This window comes from Ranitomeya imitator, chromosome 2, assembly GCF_032444005.1.
Source record: "Ranitomeya imitator isolate aRanImi1 chromosome 2, aRanImi1.pri, whole genome shotgun sequence".
NCBI lineage: Eukaryota > Metazoa > Chordata > Amphibia > Anura > Dendrobatidae > Ranitomeya > Ranitomeya imitator.
Window position 1 is genome coordinate 797323360 of NC_091283.1, and position 19189 is coordinate 797342548.

The 19189-nt window shown below is 43.4% G+C and overlaps 1 protein-coding gene across 1 annotated transcript in view; it reads right to left on the bottom strand.

Moving 5' to 3' along the window:
- Positions 1-19189, bottom strand: part of PDZD7 (PDZ domain containing 7) — an 84947-nt gene that overhangs the window by 45280 nt on the left and 20478 nt on the right. Inside the window, exons 5-9 of the mRNA XM_069753738.1 lie at positions 13205-13381; positions 11711-11858; positions 9028-9088; positions 7067-7564; positions 4883-5074 (exon numbers count right to left, since the gene is read on the bottom strand). Coding sequence (XP_069609839.1) covers positions 4883-5074; positions 7067-7564; positions 9028-9088; positions 11711-11858; positions 13205-13381 — 1076 coding nt within the window. The remainder of the gene's footprint in view (positions 1-4882; positions 5075-7066; positions 7565-9027; positions 9089-11710; positions 11859-13204; positions 13382-19189) is intronic.

Here is a 19189-nt window from a genome sequence, read left to right on the forward strand (position 1 = left end):
AGACTCTGCCAACATCTCTCCGGTGGGAGTCAATATCTGGAGAGAAGATGAGAATATCATCCAGATAGACTACAACCGAGGTGGAAAGCATATCCCGGAAGATATCGTTGACAAAGTCCTGAAAAACGGCTGGGGCATTACAGAGCCCGAAGGGCATCACCAGGTACTCATAGTGCCCATCCCTGGTATTGAAAGCCGTTTTCCATTCGTCCCCCTCACGGATGCGAATCAAGTTGTAGGCACCCCGCAGATCTAATTTGGTGAATATCTTTGCTCCCCTTAGCCTGTCAAAGAGCTCCGATATCAGGGGCAACGGGTACTTATTTTTAATGGTGATAGCATTGAGACCCCTGTAATCGATGCAAGGACGTAATTCCCCGTTCTTCTTCTGTACGAAGAAGAATCCCGCCCCTGCAGGAGACACTGACTTCCTAATGAATCCTCTTGCCAAATTCTCCTGGATGTATTGAGACATAGCCTCCGTCTCAGGGAGAGAGAGGGGATATACCCTTCCCCGAGGAGGTTCAGCTCCAGGCAAGAGGTCAATAGGACAGTCATAGGGGCAATGATGCGGTAGAGTCTCTGCTGCCTTTTTAGAGAATACATCTGCATAGCACCAATAGTACCTTGGAAGAGATGAAAGGTCTGCGGGTACCTCGGTAGTAGAGACCTGTACACACTCACTCACACACCTGCCCATACAAGACTTACTCCAACCCAATATTCTCCCAGAGGACCACTCAATATGTGGGGAGTGGTAACGAAGCCAGGGTATTCCCAGTAAAATCTCATCCATTCCCTCGGGTAGGACTAGAAGGGAAATAATCTCCTGGTGGGAAGGGGACATGGACAACGAGAATGGAACAGTCTGGTGTGTGATTTGTTGTGGAAGTGTCGACCCATTCACAACTCTAAGGCCGGCTTCACACTCAGCGTATGAAAATACGGTCCGTATATTACGGCCGTAATACGCTGAAAAGTCCCGAAAATAGTGGTCCGTAGCTCCTCCGTAGGCAGGGTGTGTCAGCGTTTTTTGCGCATGGCATCCTCCGTATGTAATCCGTATGGCATCCGTACTGCGTGGTTTTCTCGCAGGCTTGCAAAACCAACATACCGCTATAGAAGTGATCCATGTGTCCCAAAAAGAAAAAAAAAAATATATATATACTGTCTATATATATCCTTCAAAAAGAACCTGAAGACCCACCTCTTCAGACAAGCCTACAACCTGCAGCTACCACCGATCGACCAAACCGCTGCATGACCATCTCTACCCTCACCTACTGTATTCTCACCCATCCCTTGTAGATTGTGAGCCCTCGCGGGCAGGGTCCTCATTCCTCCTGTACCAGTTATGACTTGTATTGTTTAAGATTATTGTACTTGTTTTCATTATGTATACCCCTCCTTACATGTAAAGCGCCATGGAATAAATGGCGCTATAACAATAAATAATAATAATAATAAATAATAATAATAATAATATATATATGTCAGTAGACACATATATGTATATATATTAATATTTATTCCAGCGCTATACAGCTTGAAAGCCGGTAATTCAATTTTTCTTTCTCCTTCCTAAAACCCGACATGATTTGAGACATGGTTTACATACAGTAAAGCATGTCTTCTCTCCATTTTTTTTGCAGATTCCACACTACTAATGTCAGTAGTGTGTATCTGCAAAATTTGGCCGTTCTAGCTCTTAAAATAAAGGGTTAAATGGCGGAAAAAATTGGCGTGGGCTCCCGCGCAATTTTCTCCGCCAGAGTAGTAAAGCCAGTGACTGAGGGCAGATATTAATAGCCTGGAGAGGGTCCATGGTTATTGGCCCCCCCCTGGCTAAAAACATCTGCCCCCAGCCACCCCAGAAAAGGCACATCTGGAAGATGCGCCTATTCTGGCACTTGGCCACTCTCTTCCCATTCCCGTGTAGCGGTGGGATATGGGGTAATGAAGGGTTAATGCCACCTTGCTATTGTAAGGTGACATTAAGCCTAATTAATAATGGAGAGGCGTCAATTATGACACCTATCCATTATTAATCCAATTGTAGTAAAGGGTTAAATAAAACACAAACACATTCTTTAAAATTATTTTAATGAAATAAAAACAATGGTTGTTGGAGTATTTTATTCTACGCCCAATCCAGTCACTGAAGACCCTCGTTCTGTAAGTAAAAAAACATAATAAACCAACAATATACTTACCCTCCGCAGATCTGTAACGTCCAACGATGTAAATCCTTCTGAAGGGGTTAAAACATTTTGCAGCAAGGAGTTCCGCTAATGCAGGCTGCTCCTTGCTGCAAAACCCCGGGGAATGAGCTAAATATAGGTCAATGATCTATATTTAGCTTCATTTGCGGTGAGGCGCCCTCTGCTGGATGTTCATAGATCGTGGGAATTTTCCTAGAAAGCTTCCCTGTGCAGAAGCGGGAACTCGACCCCTAACAACATGTCCAATATTTTTCTCCTCAGAGTCTTTCCATGGAAAAAAAATCACAGCCTGCCTGATTTACATCCGATATTTGGATCACACTCAGCCATTCAAGTCAATGAGTCTGTGGAAAACATCACACTGCACTTGGAAGATATCTGAGTGCAGTCCAATTTCAGCATCTTTGATTTTGTGAAAAATTCACCAATTTGTTGCCAAAAATGGCAAAGAATACTACAAGACAAAAAAGAAGGGTCCGATTCATTATTTCCATCTTTTTAAGTCGCTTTTAATTTTTTTTGTCCTGTGACATTTGCCAAATTCTTCAAAAAATTGGGTAACTTGGTTCACGAATTTTGTGCAAAACAAAAAATTCTCTTTATTATTGCTACAAATTTTCAGGCGCACATAACATCACTCCAGGGGAAACTCGAGTACATTTACACCAAAATTTGGCATCTTATTAAAAAGTCACAATTAAACCAGCAAAAAACATCTGACAACTCCAAGCCCTGTCCACTTTGGCAAACGTAAAAAAAAGAGTGAACAGATAAAAATGGTCTAAAAAAAATGTGTGATAAAAAAAAGTGTCAGAAATCAAAAACTGTCACGAGTATGTCACGTCCTCCTGGAAGATCTGGGGTTCGGTGATCATCACGTATTGTGAATCACAGATCTTCCATTTAGCCTGTGTGTTTTGTTTCTCATATTAAATGGACTTTGTTTCCTTTGGCGCTGAAGAGGTTAAAGATTCTTTGTATGCTGGTTAGAGACATGCAGCTCCATCTCACAGATGATTCTGACCTGCTCGATTTTTTAGCTCTATAAACCTGACCAGACCTTCTCATCTCTGCCTGTGAAAGTTTTACTTCCTGGCTTGCTGGAGTTGATGTGCTGAAGATGGAGTTCGTAGTTGCTGCTGGAGATTGTTGCGTGCTGTTTTTGTGTATATGCTTTCTCCATTATCCTATTCCCATTTCATTTTGTACATTCCTATCCTTCCCTTTATTCCCCTCTACCCTTGGTGTTTTTTGTATGTAAGTTGCTTTATGTTATCCCTGTTTGTCTTACGCGTTTATACACTAACATATCTGTCCCAGGCCTTCCTGGGGGAGAAGACAGCTTAGGACCTTAATAGGAGCATAGTAAGGTCGGAGACTCGGGCCTCGCTACCTTTAAGAGTACCCCCGGGACAGGGATATTTAGGGTCCTTGTTCCAGGGACAGTTTGAGGCCCCCCCTTCTTTATTGAAGACCATTACAGTGTTACAAAAACAGGCTAAACTCTACAATACAATGATGAATTGGGCTAAAAAAGTCTAATGAATCAGGGTCCTAATGGGCCCACGTGCTGGCAAACTCCCTCTTAGAATACAGCTGATAGAAGGGGGGCCCAACAGCGGACTGGGGGAGCCTAATTACAAGAAGGGATTGCAATGGACATCCTCTATAAGGAGAGCTCAATTTCAAAGAAATCACAATGTTGTTCCTAGCTACAGTCATGAGCAAGCAGTAAAACATGAAATAGCATTACAAAGCAAAATGTATATAAAATGCAAAACAATTACCAATAAGCAATTGCCAAGAAATGATTTTTCCCAGCTAATCAAGACATCCTAACACAAATACAACATCATTCACCTACATATATATAGTCATTACTGACCGTTGTCGCTACAAAGGTGCAAAGTCATTCTGATCTTAATGAAAGCTGCTTTGTGTGAATATGCCATATCTAATATATAATTGCCTAGAATACTACTTCCTGCAATTTGTGCCAACTTCCGTGGCTTTGTCCGGAGCTAATGTCCGGAGCTAATGTCCGGAGCTAATGTGCGGAGATAATGTCCGGAGCTAATGTCCGGAGCTAATGTCCGGAGCTAATGTCCGGAGATAATGTGCGGAGATAATGTCCGGAGCTAATGTCCGGAGCTAATGTCCGGAGCTAATGTCCGGAGATAAGTGACGTCAACAGTGTCCAGTGTCTGATTGGTTGCCGCCTGCTGCGAGCAACCAATCAGAAACGTGCCGTACTGTGACACACTCCGCCCGCCATTTTGGTGTGATTTTTGAATTTTTACCTCACAGCAAGTTTCTACTGCGTGGAGGCGGGCCCAGTGACGTTGCTCTTCAAGCTCCTGCCGAATTTCGTCAAAAAAATGATAATACCATTTACCAAAACTATATATATTTAGTTGTGAAGTGGTTCAGTGACATTTTCACACCAATTTTGAACTTTTGTTTGGTGTTTTCTCCATATACTGCCTATTATTTTTGTTCTTTCTTACTATTATTTATTAATTGTATTATTCTTACATTTGAATAAATAAAGTATATATGGATTCTAGACTCCCGATTCTTTAGAATCGGGCTGCCATCTAGTACTAATTATAATTTAGAAAGATTTGGGGACCATGAAAGGAAGCAAATCTCAGTAATACCTTTCTCTGAATCGCCGTGTGAAGGGGACTTGCTTCTTCTCTTAGCATCCGGAATATAGGTTTCCTTACTGCTGGTTCCATTTTGTTTTCCAAATCCGCCCTTAAAAAATAGGTTCATGAACGTCTTGGACCGTTGCAGGCCTGGACTTTCAGGAGTGGAACGCTTCTCTTTTTTCTTCTTCTTTCGGGCCTCTGCAAAAAAAATAGTAAGAAAAAAGAATGAATGAAGACTTAAGCGCTTATGCAGCGTTGCTTTTTTATCTTTATTCTGGATTTAAAATGGTTCTAACCGTGTCTTATTTTTACATGCGCCTTATTCACTATTCCATTTACTTGGTGATGACTGCTCTTTTTCTTTTTGGTTCAGCATTGTGGTTTTGGTTATCCAGAATCTAAATCATCATTTGTGACTTTTCGAATTGCTGTAAAATTTTTGATCAGAGATACTCTGTGTAGCCTAAGGGAGTACAACATCTGCCTAGTCGCAGACTAACTTTCTAATGTTTAGTGAGAAGATTGTCGTTTTACTTTAAGGGCTCGCTCACACAAGTGTATAACTCAGAGGGGTGCTATGTTTTATCCGATGGCACTCGGAGCAATGTTGTTCTATGGGGCACTGCTGATGTGTGTTCTCCTCATGCCGATGCGGCACGAGAAAAAAATCACAGTATGCTGCAAGTGGTTCCATAAATGTGATGACACGCACCGGGTCTACATCGGACAGCATTTGGATGTCATCCCAGTGCAGTCTGATTTCCACAGACTCAGACAATGGAAAAGATGGAGAAATTAAGTTCTCCATCTTCTCCTCACCCGTGAAACGACTTTCTCATGCGAGAGAATCGGATCACACTAAGCTAACACTCTACTCAAACCGGGATTTGAGTTTGTGAGAGAATTGGATCAATAATGTTAATGACTCTCTGCTCAGAGAGAATACACCATCATGTGACCCCGGCCTAAGAAGGAGCAAAAGAGCACAAAAATAGGCATCTTTGACTTTGCACCAATTCATCAAACATTGCGTGCCCGTTCAGATAAATTTGGAGCAAAAGTAAAGACAAGACAAAAAAAATGACTTAAAGGGAACCTGTCACTAGATTCATGCTGCCCAAAATATTGGCAGCATGAATCAGAGCTAGCTGTATTATTGCAGATATGTATTTTTCTGTAACACAGTCCGATTTTTTTTTTGCCATACTCATTGACGTGCATGGCAAAGTGCGATCCGATTTACGGATGTAAAACAGGCATGCTGTGATTTCTTTCCTTGGACTGAGTCTCAGCCATGCAAGTCAATGAGTACGTGAGTGCAATCCAATGTTTTGTTGGATTGCACTAGGACCAAACATACGGTCTGCACGAGCCGTAAGAATGAAAAGCGAGTGACTCCATTACAGCTTGAATTGGAGGAAGATTCAGGCCCAGCACGTAACCCTTTAGTTGCTGTGGTCTGTGACTGAGGCATGATCTCAGAGGACTCCCCAACTCAGGAACTGAGGAACCCGATTGCAGCCATGGTGACCTAGGAAGAACTTCAGAGCTGTCTTTTCAATAAAGTGTAGGGACACAGAGTATAGTTAGTATACCGGAGTATTTTTAACATACTCTAAGTAAAATAAAGAAGATAGAATATAAAAAAGATGTGTAATATATATATATATATATATATATATATATATATATATATATATATATACACATAATAAAAAATAATCCTTTAATAGAAAAATAAATTATAAACAAAATTACTAAAGTCTACAAGCACATTCATATCATTATTAAGTATAAAATACATTATATTGTGTACACAATAATTAAAAACATGAACTGACATATTAAGTTAAAAAAACAGATTTAAACATTTTTTTCAACAAAAAAATAAATATCGTAAATTAAATTACATAATAACTGATAAATGCCATCAAAGAGAGCTGAAAATAATATTTCTTGTGAATAAAACAAAGCCTCATACGGCCATAACAATTAAAATACTTAAAGCGTTATAGTTGCTAAAAAGCAGGTAGGCGGAAATGAAAAAAAAAAATGAATCAATCATTACCTTTTCGGCCTGATCAGATTTGCTCCTCTGACTTTTTGAAAAGTGAGCCGAGCTCGGATGGGAACAATAAATATATAGGAAAAGTAGTAAATGTATTAAAAAAAAAAAAGTAAAAAACTCACCCCACAGAGTAAGGTAACTCTGAGTTCTTTTGATGGGTTTTCGAGGTTTGCTAAGAGCTAATAACAAGGCTGTTTTTGGAGATTCTGAGCTAGGAACATCTCCCGATGATTTTCTCTGCTTCTTCTTAAACTGGGATTCAAGAAAACTCTCTGATCTTATGGCAGTGTCTTTAAGACGAACAGTGGGATGCACAGTCCTTTTAGTTTCACCAATGACCATTCCCATCTTGTGAGATCCTTCTTGATCCAGGAGTCCTGATGATGACATGTTGGGATCTGTTTGCATGGCAGTCTCTGACTGGTCCAAGTAATTGGTCTCAAGTAAGGCTTCAGTAGAAATGCCAACATCGATCATTCCTGGTTCATACAAGGCTGGGCTGGAAATAAGTGCTTGATGGTATCCATTAATAGAACCCGGAGGAGGTCCGGAGGAATAGGAAGAAATAGAAGAGCTGGTTTCCGATGCTTGAGATAATTGCTGCAATTGGCCATTGGTTACTAATAAGGAGGAGAAGAAACAAAAAAACGTATTATACGGCCCTAAAAGTAATTTTTTTAGTTAAAAAAAAAAAAAAGAAATTGCTTCTCTAACTTTTAGTGATCAGCGGTTACTGCTTTTTGTCCAGGACAAATGTACTATTACATGTAGAGCAAGGACAGACTAGGTCCACCACGAATGTAGACACTCTTACCGAATGGCACTATGTACTGGCCCGTGAAGGAAAGTCCTGACCTGGAATTTCTAAATCTACATGTCCTACAAGTACAGAATTTACACAGCAGGAAATTTTCTTTAGTTGTCTCATTTGTTGGACACTCTCTTAGAAAGGCTTGCTGGTGATAAGCTGAACACAGGAAGTTCCATGGTTGGGACCATAAGTGATAAGCTATGGGTGAACTTGGTAGTACATTTTCAAGTCCTGTGCAGGGCCAAGAAATGAAACTTTAGATCCAATCGAAATCATTGGGCTGTCTGTGTAATACAAGGAATATCCTAGATCGTTTAGCTTAAGAGGGTTTTTTTAATGTGGATTTTGAAGGGAATCCATTCTCACATCCGTGTCCAAAACTACTTCAAATATTCTTTGTTGTGGATTTTAGCGTAGTTACTTCACTACTTGTAACCATACAGCGACTAATATATCCAGTCGAGTATACCCTGCTGATCAGCTGAAAGATTATTTCCCCAAGGACAGTGCCATCATCTGATCATGGCTAATAATCATCTGCTATTGATCATGCAGCTTAATGTAGCCCAGTTCTATTGAAGGAGATGAAACTGAGCTGTATACCAAGCACAGCCACAACTGCATGTACAATAATATGCCTGGCTAATCCATGAAGGTACCGGTGAGCATCATGACCTCTACATTCAGCTGATCACCAGGGGTGAGTCAGAGTCAGAGTCCACCTAAAAAAAGGAAACCGCCCGTAACAAAGAGCCTAATAAAATATTTGGAATTAGGCTTTCTAAACAAGACTTCTCCTTTAATGAGGACCTGCCACTTGCAATATGTAATTTTTTTTACCTGTTATAAATGCCAATGTTCTCCTGAATCCGGTGTTTTTCTCTTGTTCCTGAGCCTCTCCATTCCTTAAATATGACCCCCTCTTCCCTATTTATAAAGCTAAAGTTTTAAGCCAATTGGGCATGGTCCTCAATAAGAATGGATTCAAGAGAACAGCGACATTTTCACCAAGTGCAAAAACTACATATGGATACTTTTTAATTAAATTGCCTGATCACTTTTGAACGCAAAGCTCCCAAATAAAATCCTTTTTCCAGTACAGATCAGATCCTTCTTAATAAATTGGATTTAAAAAAGTGAATGAATATTCATCAGTCCTTTTCTAGAATGTCAGGAAACCTTATATAAGAGCAGTATACATTCTCGAATGGAGTTCCTTGCACCAGGATTCCCTTCAAACGTGACGATCCTGTTTTATTATTCAGTACTTACATCGATTAAACCAACAATACTCTGCAATCATCTCCTTGTACGCAGGGTACATCCCCATCTCCTGTAAGACACAACGAGATACGCGCTAATAAAATACACACAGACCTGCAAATATGAGATGAGCTGCAGAAAGTAAAACCTGATCGGCCTGTTTGATGAATAATACATTGCTCTCCACAGATGAAACCGTAGACACAGAGCCTTAAGTAAGTGACCCTGCAATGCCTTGAGACGCAGCCTGCGTGATGCTTGATTATACCCTTCCCTTTATGGAGGAGGTAATTAGCGGTAAGTCACTTACCCAGAAACAGGCGCGGGTTTTCACTAATGACTCTACCGCTCCGGAATGTCACTAGTAGTTTTCTTTTTATTGTTTAGAAAAAATATTTTGCTTTTAAGAATATTTGTGTATGATGTAGGTTTATCTCTTTTTCCTAATTTTTCAACCAGTTATGTCATAAATATTAACAAAAGTAGCTGACCCAGACTCCTCCTTTGAGAATGAAAGGGTCACCAAGCCTAGTTATAATTCCTATATGTCAGTACTATGGCAGCTATACCAAACACATAGGGTCCAATTAATCATTTGTGATTTCTTAAAAGTCACATTTCATCTTTTGCCTTGCTGTATTTTTTTGCGCCTAATTATTGAAAAGGGTGAACAGGGTTCATAAATTTGGCGCAAAATAAAATAATGTTCTTTATTTCGGATTTAAATGTTTTTGAGGATTTTCCAACATCAATAGTAGCAAATTCTTTAAAGGGAACCTGTCACCTGAATTTAGCAGGACCGGTTTTCAGTCATATGGACGTAGTTTTCAGGTGTTTGATTCACCCATTCCTTACCCGCTGGCTGCATGCTGGCCGCAATATTGGATTGAAGTTCATTCTCTGTCCTCCGTAGTACACGCCTGCGCAAGGCAATCCTTGCGCAGGCGTGTACTACGGAGGACAGAGCATGAACTTCAATCCAATATTGCGGCCAGCATGCAGCCAGCGGGTAAGGAAAGGGTGAATCAAACACCTGAAAACTCCGCCCATATGACCGAAAAATGGTCCCGCCAAATTCAGGTGACAGGTTCCCTTTAAAAAGTTTCACGCTTGTCTAAAAATGAGCCAAATTTAAAACTCCGCCTGATGCATTAATTCAGGCAGAGACTAAAGCGAGATGTGGCAAAAAAGTTGACATTTGGTAAAAGTCGCTTTTCATGAATCTGTCTAAAACAATTGGATAGGCAAAGTTGTCAAGGAAAAATAAAAAAAAGACTTAAAAATGAAAGACAACTGGAAAAATGATATAGAGAATAAGGTGCAAATACTAAAGCCACTAAAAATGAGAAAATTACTCTAGTGGAGAAACAACAATTATGAATTGAGGTAATAGTTTTTATTATTATTTTAGTGGCGTAAAAAAAAAATTCTGACGTTTGTAAAAAAAATATTTGGTTTGTGTTGCCTTTTTCCTGAGACCAGTAACTTCCTTATTTTTTCTTCAATTAGAGCTTGTTTTTTTGTTATGAGCTGTAGTTTCTTTTGTAAGATTTCGGAGTACTCTATTTTTCGGACCATAAGACGCACTGGACCATAAAACGCACCCAAAATTTTTGGGAGGAAAGTAGCAAAAAAAAGATTTTTTATAAGAAGAGGGTCCATTTTATAATCCAAATTTAAGGTATGTAACCTGTGGGACTGTGGTGATGGAGGAAGCTTCCTCAGGAAGCTGTTGGAGGCAGAAGTGGAGCAATGCTGCGGGCCCTGGGTGGGCCGGGTCAAGATGCCAGACTACGCATGCACTGCCGGAAGCAGACCATGGATTCAGGAAAATGGCCACCGGGAAAGCAATGCACTCCACCCTGCCTCATTGCCGAAATCAGGACCGCAGCATCGCACCGCTTCTGCTGCCTTCTGAGGAATGAAATTTGCCTCCACAACCTCCCAGGTAAGCTACATTTGAACTATAAGACGCACCCCCATTTTCCTCTCAATTTTTTGGGAAAAAAGGGCGTTTTATAGTCTAACATATATGGTATACATGATCTCTGTGTATTGTATTTTTATAAGGAGATACAGCAACTGAAAAACAGCAATTCTGTGGTTACTATTTTATTTCTCTATACAGCATTTACCTTATGGACTAAATCATTTTATATTTTGGTAGACCAGACTTTTATGAATGCGGAGGTGAAGTAGCAAATATGCATTTTTTATTTCTTGATTTTTGGCTGAGTAAAAATGGGTGATTGCAACTTTTTTATGTTTTAAAATTTTCTTATATTATTAAAAATATATTTTTTTCTAATCTTCATTTTTTTCAGGAACTTATAGTGACATTTAAGGAGTTAAACAGCAGCCATCAGAGCTGGCTCTCTAATTGATTTTAGTACTTCACTATTGTGGGCGTTTGGCTTCTGTTTTCTACATTTATTCCCATGTGAAAAGTACAAAATCAAACTTGTTTGGGATTTTGGAACACTAGAATAGAGAATCCGCTAGATTGCTGGATCTTTTAAGCCAAGTTCCTTCCTACATGACGCTGCTATGCTTTGTGCTTTATATTTGGAGTGTGACCAGCTTGGTTTGCATTTATTGTTGCGGCTTGGAAACATTATTTAAGTGATTTTTTTTTATAGGAATTTATCTTTTCCGTTTCATACAATTTCTAAATAAACTATTCTGGATTCACCTTGATTGTGAGCATGATGTGAGTTAACCCCTTTAGCACTTCGACCGCTTTACTATGGCTTATGTCTTCAAAGTTAATTCCGTTGGCTGCAAGAACTTGATCTCCAATTTTGATGCCTCTTTCTTCAGCTATTCCCCCTGAATCAACTCTGAGGAAAAAACAAAAATATGATAAAATAAGTGAGAGCTAAGATTTAGGAGACATATCGTGATGTATGGTATTTAAGATCACAACAGGTTTTATGACTTCACATCATTTCATAGATACCCGGATAAGTCCTAATTCAGAAGTCTTTTTTTTCCTCGTATTTGATGTCACACTGATGGCAGTAATGTAAACATGTACTAAAAATGGATGAAAATCAGGTCTACATCACTGCAAAGTTCCTGGCTGGGGGTAGGAGCAGAGCTGTTGGGTCAGGAATTGAAGATGGGTTGGAGCTGTTCTGCCAAGGACTTTGCAGTGATGTAGAATTGTAGTTCTAATGATGACTCATGCATAGAAGAGAGACTTCCAGTTTCTACATAGAGCTTAGAAGAATTCAGCTAGTCAGTTTTTAAGCATGTGATATCATAGACATCATGGACAAGAGAAGAATTAACTGAGTAGAAAGGCAAAATAAGCAATTGTAAGTACACAGTGCCATATAATATGATGACTGTGCTATAATAAGAGGATAACAACTTTGATAGGAGGAGTGCTTCTTTAGCTGCCCATGTACAGTTGATAATTTTCTCCCAATTGCTCTTTTGACTGACAGCTATTTCCCCCAACTGCCCCATACACATAAACACCCACATCTGTTGGCGGCCTCAGAAAAAAAAAAGTATAGGGTATTGAAATTCAACCTGGCCGATCCTTCTCTCCACGAACATCTTTTATTGAGGGAGTGTCGGGAGGCTGCCATACACATTAAATGGCCATGTTTGGATGACATTTCACTTACATGTTTAACCCTGCTGTTCTGTTGGTCAAAAATTACCGACTTTGAACTTCAATATTCTTTAAAATATTCAAGATGCGGCTCTGAAACCCGTGGCCGACCGACCCATCCTCAATTAAGTCAATCAACCACAAGTTTCAGAACCGCATCTTGAACACCCCAAAAAATACCAAAGTTCAAAATAGGTCTCCCCAGACCGAACAGAACAGCAGGGTTAAGGACCTTCAGCTTAAATTTTGTGTATTTTAGGCCAATTTTCTCATAAATCAGTGAAGCTTAAAAAATATACAGTTTCCAATTTTAATCGAGGTTATTGGGTGCAATCTGGAAAAATACAGCTACAAACGTAATGAGAAACACAAAGTTGTAAAAAGCAATTTGATAGAACTTTATAAAAGATGGATGTTATATGCGACTTATGTCATATTTTTAACTTCATGGAATATTTAAAGTTGCTAAACTTACCCAACTGCTCCGATGACTAGGAGAACTACACCCAACAATCTATGAACTAAAATATAAAAGTGTATGTGTTTGGACTCTTCACTTACTTGGAAACAAAGATCCCAAGTCCAAATTCTTTTCCCCCTCTAATGTTGAACCCCCAGCATGTGTCATCAGAGGACGTGTAGAGATGGACGATCCTTTTCATTCCATCTTCAGAGCTGCTGTCTGATGGTGTCGAACTTCCCTTCTCTACTATGAGTCTCTTGTTCAGCACATCTACCCTGAAATTTTAGATAGGGAGATATATGATCTAATACATTGGTGACACAAATACGTATGCACACTCTTAAGCAGCAATTTTTCAAATATTGTGTATCTTGGGTACACCCTTCCTACAAAGACCTATGTGTCTCCATGGTAACAGTGTAATGACCAGAGGTCCGAATAAGATCCAGTGAGTCACAAACCAAGACCAAGGCAGAAATCTCCAACGGTATTTACTCAAAGGCAAATTAATCAAGGTAATATGGAGAATATTAAGGCAGATGCACCCCAAAGATACACTAATTCAGCAGCAGCTGAAATCACTGTGCCACTCAAAGGTCTCCTGAGAACTGTGTACTACAACAGACTAGTAAGAAATTTACCTAACAGGCAACTAAAAACAGGAACAAGTGTAAATTGAATGTAGTGTTATTAAGGGAGCCCCTGGAATGGCACATTGAGTATAACTTACACAACTCTAATATAAGATACACCTCTAAAGTAACAATTTAACACTCTGAGCAGAGATACCCGGGTATCTATAACTATGGTACCGTATCCTGAGATGGATTTCCTCTCAGGCAGGAATCCGCACAGGCTGTAGCCAGTTCATATCTTCAGCGCCAATAAGTTACAGCAAGCTCCTCTTGTCTTGTCGGCCGATGCCGAGCCCAAACGCCGGGGACTTAGTTAGTGGTCTCACGATGTAGTCTCTGCTTCTGTAGCTCCTAGGAATGCTTCCACGACAATCCGTCCGTCTCTGTATCAGCAGTCTGTCCAGACTTGTTCCTCCACTCAATGCACAGGGAATCCACAGACTTCCAAATTCGTACTGGGTTCTTAGCAAAGTCTCCGTCTTTTCTTAGATAAAGGGTTAGCTCCTCTCCAGGAAACGTTAGCAACACAAGTCTCTCACAGAGTTAAACAAAAGGTTAGCTCTTCTCCAGGGGAACGTTAGCAACAAAAAGTCTCTCAAAAGCTTCTTTTCCTCCAAAAACACTTGCAGTAAATCCACACAGTCTCTTTTTAAGATCTCACAGCAGCTTCTCCTTTTCTTCCCGCCTTTTCTCTCTCAGCTCTCACTTCCTACTTTCACTTTACACTCGAGACACTAGACCCCACCCCGCAGCACACATTGTCTCTGGGAGGTCTGTCCTCTGCTGCAACAGGCAAAAACCACAGGGTCCTAGTGCCCTCTCAGTGGGACTACAGTTCACCCTCTTACATGCCACCCCACTAGAGGTTGGCGTCCTCGACATACCTTCCCACTCAAATTCATCTTGAGCATATCGCTGAGGCGGTATTCCTGCCGTAGATCGTGTAGTTCTCCTGAGTCCTACATCAACAGGTGCGACCTTAGAGGGAGCTAGAGTCTCTTCCGTGGTCGTGTTAGTGGGCGTAAGTGGAGTTGTCTCCTCCTGCGGCTCGATGTCCTGTGATACAGCGTCAGGACCAAGCAGTTGACCTGATGCACTCTCCTCAACAACATCCTCCATATCCCCAACATTCTCATCACCCGAGGCCAGATCGGTCACAGGGGGCAAATAAGCAGGCGCAGGAGTAAGCACACCATCAAACTCAAGATCATTCAGAGCTTCCGCCCCTTGGAACATGGCCTCTGGCTCTAGGGGGGTAGGCGCCGAATCTTCAAACCAGCACCGTTGTAACATGTTACGATGCAAATTACGGGTTGGCCCCCCTGTCCCCACCGGTTCGACCTCGTACACTGGAATCTCAGGGTTCACCTGTTTTTTTATCAGATACGGTATCGCCTCCCATCGGTCACTCAGCTTTCCTGACCGTCGTTTTGTCCTCACCAACACTCTGTCCCCCGGAGAGAACAGCTCTGTTTGTACAGGTCGCGTGTCCTTATGGACCACCTGTCGAAGGCGGTCGCCCACCACTTGATGCACCACCCTCAACCGCCGCCGATGCTCTCGTACCCACTCGGATGCAGTCCGAAGGGGGGCGGAGGAGGGATCTGGCATGTTCAAATCCTCAATGTCTCGGCCAGGTCTACCAAACATCAACATGTGTGGTGAGTAACCAGTAGTACTGTGCACCCTGTTATTGTAAGCCCACATCAATTCGGGGAGATACTCAGGCCAGCATGTCTGTTGCTGACTCTCTAAGGACCTCAACATTTGCAACAGGGTCCGATTAAAACGCTCACACGCCCCGTTACCCTGAGGGTGGTAAGGCGTTGTTCTCGACTGCTCGATACCATAGAGCTGGTGCAACTCTTTCATCAGCGTCCCCTGAAAGCAGGCCCCTTGATGTGAATGTATTCTCTGCGGACACCCGAACACTTGGAAGAAATGTCGGCACACTGCCTCAGCCGCCGACTTGGCCGTCTGATCTCTCGTCGGCACCGCTACAGCATACTTGGTAAAGTGATCTGTCATCACCAGGCAATAGGAGTACCCTGACGTAGAGTACCCTATCAACACGTAGTCATGAGTAGCTCCAGTGGAGCTGAAGTCTTAATAGACTGTGTGGGAGCCCGCTGCTCAGGGCTTTTGTTGAGCCCACAAATTCGGCACTGCCGACACGCGTCGGCCACCATCCCTCCCAACTCAGGGCAGTAGAGGACTCGCTGCAACCACTGAAGTGTCTTTTCACTTCCAAAATGGGCCCCCTTCTCATGCGCCTCACGAGCAACCACTGGCCCCATCCCCACAGGAATTATCAGTTGGTACCGATGCTGCAGCTCCGATGGCAGGTACACCTTATGATACAAAAGACCTTGCTCCACACACAATTTATCCCATTGTCGAAGGAGTTTCATTCCTTCCATGGACAACTGAGCCTTGTCCTCTGCACTGGGCCAGGCCTTGTTTTGTACCCAACGGCGCACAAGTGCAATGTCCGGACACTCATCCTGGACTCTTGTCCAATCTGAGGGTGTTTTACCCAGGACACAGGGCATCCCGGTGGCCACCCCACTTGAGTGTACCACACTTTGGAAGATAGGTATCTGCCCCAAAGCTGGAGTTTCAGTATCCTCAGTTGTTCGTCAACATCTTCCCCGGATGACCCAAGGGGCACCCTTGACAATGCATCTGCATTGCCGTTCTCTCGACCAGAGCGAAATTTAATGCGGTAATTGAACTTGGCCAGTCTGGCGACCCACCGCTGCTCCAACGCCCCCAGTTTTGCATTCTCTAAGTGAGCTAGCGGGTTGTTATCTGTCATGACTAGCACCTCAGCCCCTGTTAGATACTCGGCGAAGCATTCTGTCATTGCCCACACCAGGGCCAGCAATTCCAGCCGGAATGAGCTGTAGTTAGCCGGATTTCGCTCGGAGTCTCTTAAAGATCTGCTGCCATAAGAAATCACTCGTTCTCGGCCGTCCTGCACCTGTGCTAGTACTGCCCCCAACCCATGAAGACTACCATCGGTATACAACAAAAAAGGGGTGTCAAACCGGGCGTAGGCCAGCAATGGGGCACTCGTTAGGGCGGTTTTCACTCCATCAAATGCCTTTTTCTGTAGGGGCCCCCATGGAATGGGGCGATTTCGAGGACCCGGCGCTGTCCCTCTCAAAAGTTCATTCAAGGGACTCACCACTTGTGAGAATTTAGGCACAAACCGCCGATAGTATCCTGCTAGGCCCAGGAAGGCCCGCACTTCTCGCAGGTCACAAGTAGGTGGCCACTCTTGTACCGCCTTAATCTTACTGGCTAAAGGTAGTACCCCGTCCGGGGTCACCAGATGCCCCAAATATTCAATCTGGTTTCATAACAGTTGACATTTTTTTGGCTTTATTTTCAGGCCGTAGCTCTTGAGCCGCCGGAGAACTTGACGCAGCTTCTCCAGATGATCTTCAAATGAGGTTCCGAACACCACAATGTCGTCTAGATATATCAGGACTGATTCAAAATTTAGATCGCCCAAGCAATGTTCCATCAGGCGTTGGAAGGTTCCTGGGGCGGTAGCGAGGCCAAAGGGCATCCGGTTGAACTCAAAGAGCCCCATTGGCAAGACAAACGCCGTCTTGGCCCGATCTTTTTTAGCCATTGGGACCTGCCAGTACCCGCTTGCCAAATCCAACGTTGAGAAATACTTGGCCCGACCCAGGGCCGACAGGGATTCTTCAATACGGGGTAAAGGATATGCGTCCCGTACGGTGTGGGCATTCAATTTCCGATAGTCCACACAAAATCGGAGTGTCCCATCCTTCTTGCGGACCAAGACTACAGGGGCCGCCCAGGGACTCCGGCTCTCTCGGATCACTTGGTTGTCCAGCATACTGGCCACCATGCTCTTCACCTCTTGATAGAGCGCCGGAGGAATTTGACGATATCTTTCTCTAATGGGTGGAGTATCCCCCGTTGGAATCTCATGCTCAATCGTCTGGGTACACCCGAAGTCCTCTCCATGTCGGGAAAATGTCTCTTGATGTTCCCACAAAACTCTCTCCAACTGCTCCAACTGCACGGGGGTCAGCTTCTCCCGATCCACTCCCATCTGCTCCATGATCACATGAACATTCCATTCCTCCGTAGGAGGTTCAGTCCGGCCTACCTCGACCGCGAATGTCCAGGATGACTGTTGGTCTGGTCGCAATTCGAACCCTGCATTTTCCGGCACCTTCTCTGCCGGCACGAACAGTTCAGCCAGTATGGTCCCAGCGGGAATTGCAACAGCTTCATCTAAAACATTGATGCATCGGACCGGCACTCGTCCATTCTTCACAATCGCCAAAGACCGGGCCACATGTACCTTGGCAAATGAGGAACCCTCTCGGGCGGGCTCAAGTAGCACTTCAAGCCCATTCAATCTCTGTGCAGCTCCCACAGGCAGCATTAAGAGTTCCTCTTGTCTGGGTCCCAGCAGGATCGGGGCCCTCGAAGTCACTCGGACCCGGCCCACCCGGCCACCTGGGACCGCACTTTTCAGCAAGTCGCAACTCAGCACTAGACGGTGTAGAATTCTCTGTGTGGGTCGGTGTCTTGTCGCACGGGCCCAGTATCGGGGTCCTTCACTGGCATACATCTGGTGATTCAAATCTCGCAGCACGTTCATTCCGAGCGTCACTTCCATCCCTCTTCTAGGGGGGTGATCCACCAGTACTACCCCTTTCTGCCCCAGCTCTTGACCAAACATTTTTAGTTGCATCCACACGATCCCTTTGACTGACAATTGACCATTATTTGCGGCGGTCAGTCGTATCACTCGGCCATCCTCTGGAATCACTAGTCGACTGAAGTATCTCTCATATACTTCTAGAGGCATTATAGTACATTCGGATTCCGTGTCAACCAAGCACCTCATCTTCCGCCCTTCAAACTCTGCTTCTATCACTGGACTACATGCAAACAAATCTTGTTCATTCCGTCGAGGGCTTTGTGTGGGTGGGGCCGCTGCTGCTTGCCCTCTCATGGCAGCGGCCGGAAGTTTAAAGCCGGCGACGGGGTTTCTGGGGCTGTAAGCGCCCGGCAGTAACGCGAGATGTGTCCCTGGCGGCCACACTTCCAGCAGGTGATTGTTCCTCGTGGGCGAGGGCTTGACTCATTCTGATAGGACGACCTGGCCATTTGCGGGGTCACTGTTCCAGGGGGTGGGGCAGGAGGTTCCCGTGAGGTGGTAGAGGCGGGATCAACTGTCAGTTGAGACAATTTCAGCTTCAACTCCTTCACCTCAGCACGCAAAGCTTGTACCACGCTTACAAGCCCCTCTCCCCCCGACCCTGATGACACACCTTCCTCCAGCTGGGCACTGTTCACTGACCCCTCGGGAACATAGGCTGATTTCTCTTCCCTTTCCACTGCAGCTCGGTAAATCTGCTAGAAAGATAACTCTGGTGCAACCCGGGCCATTTC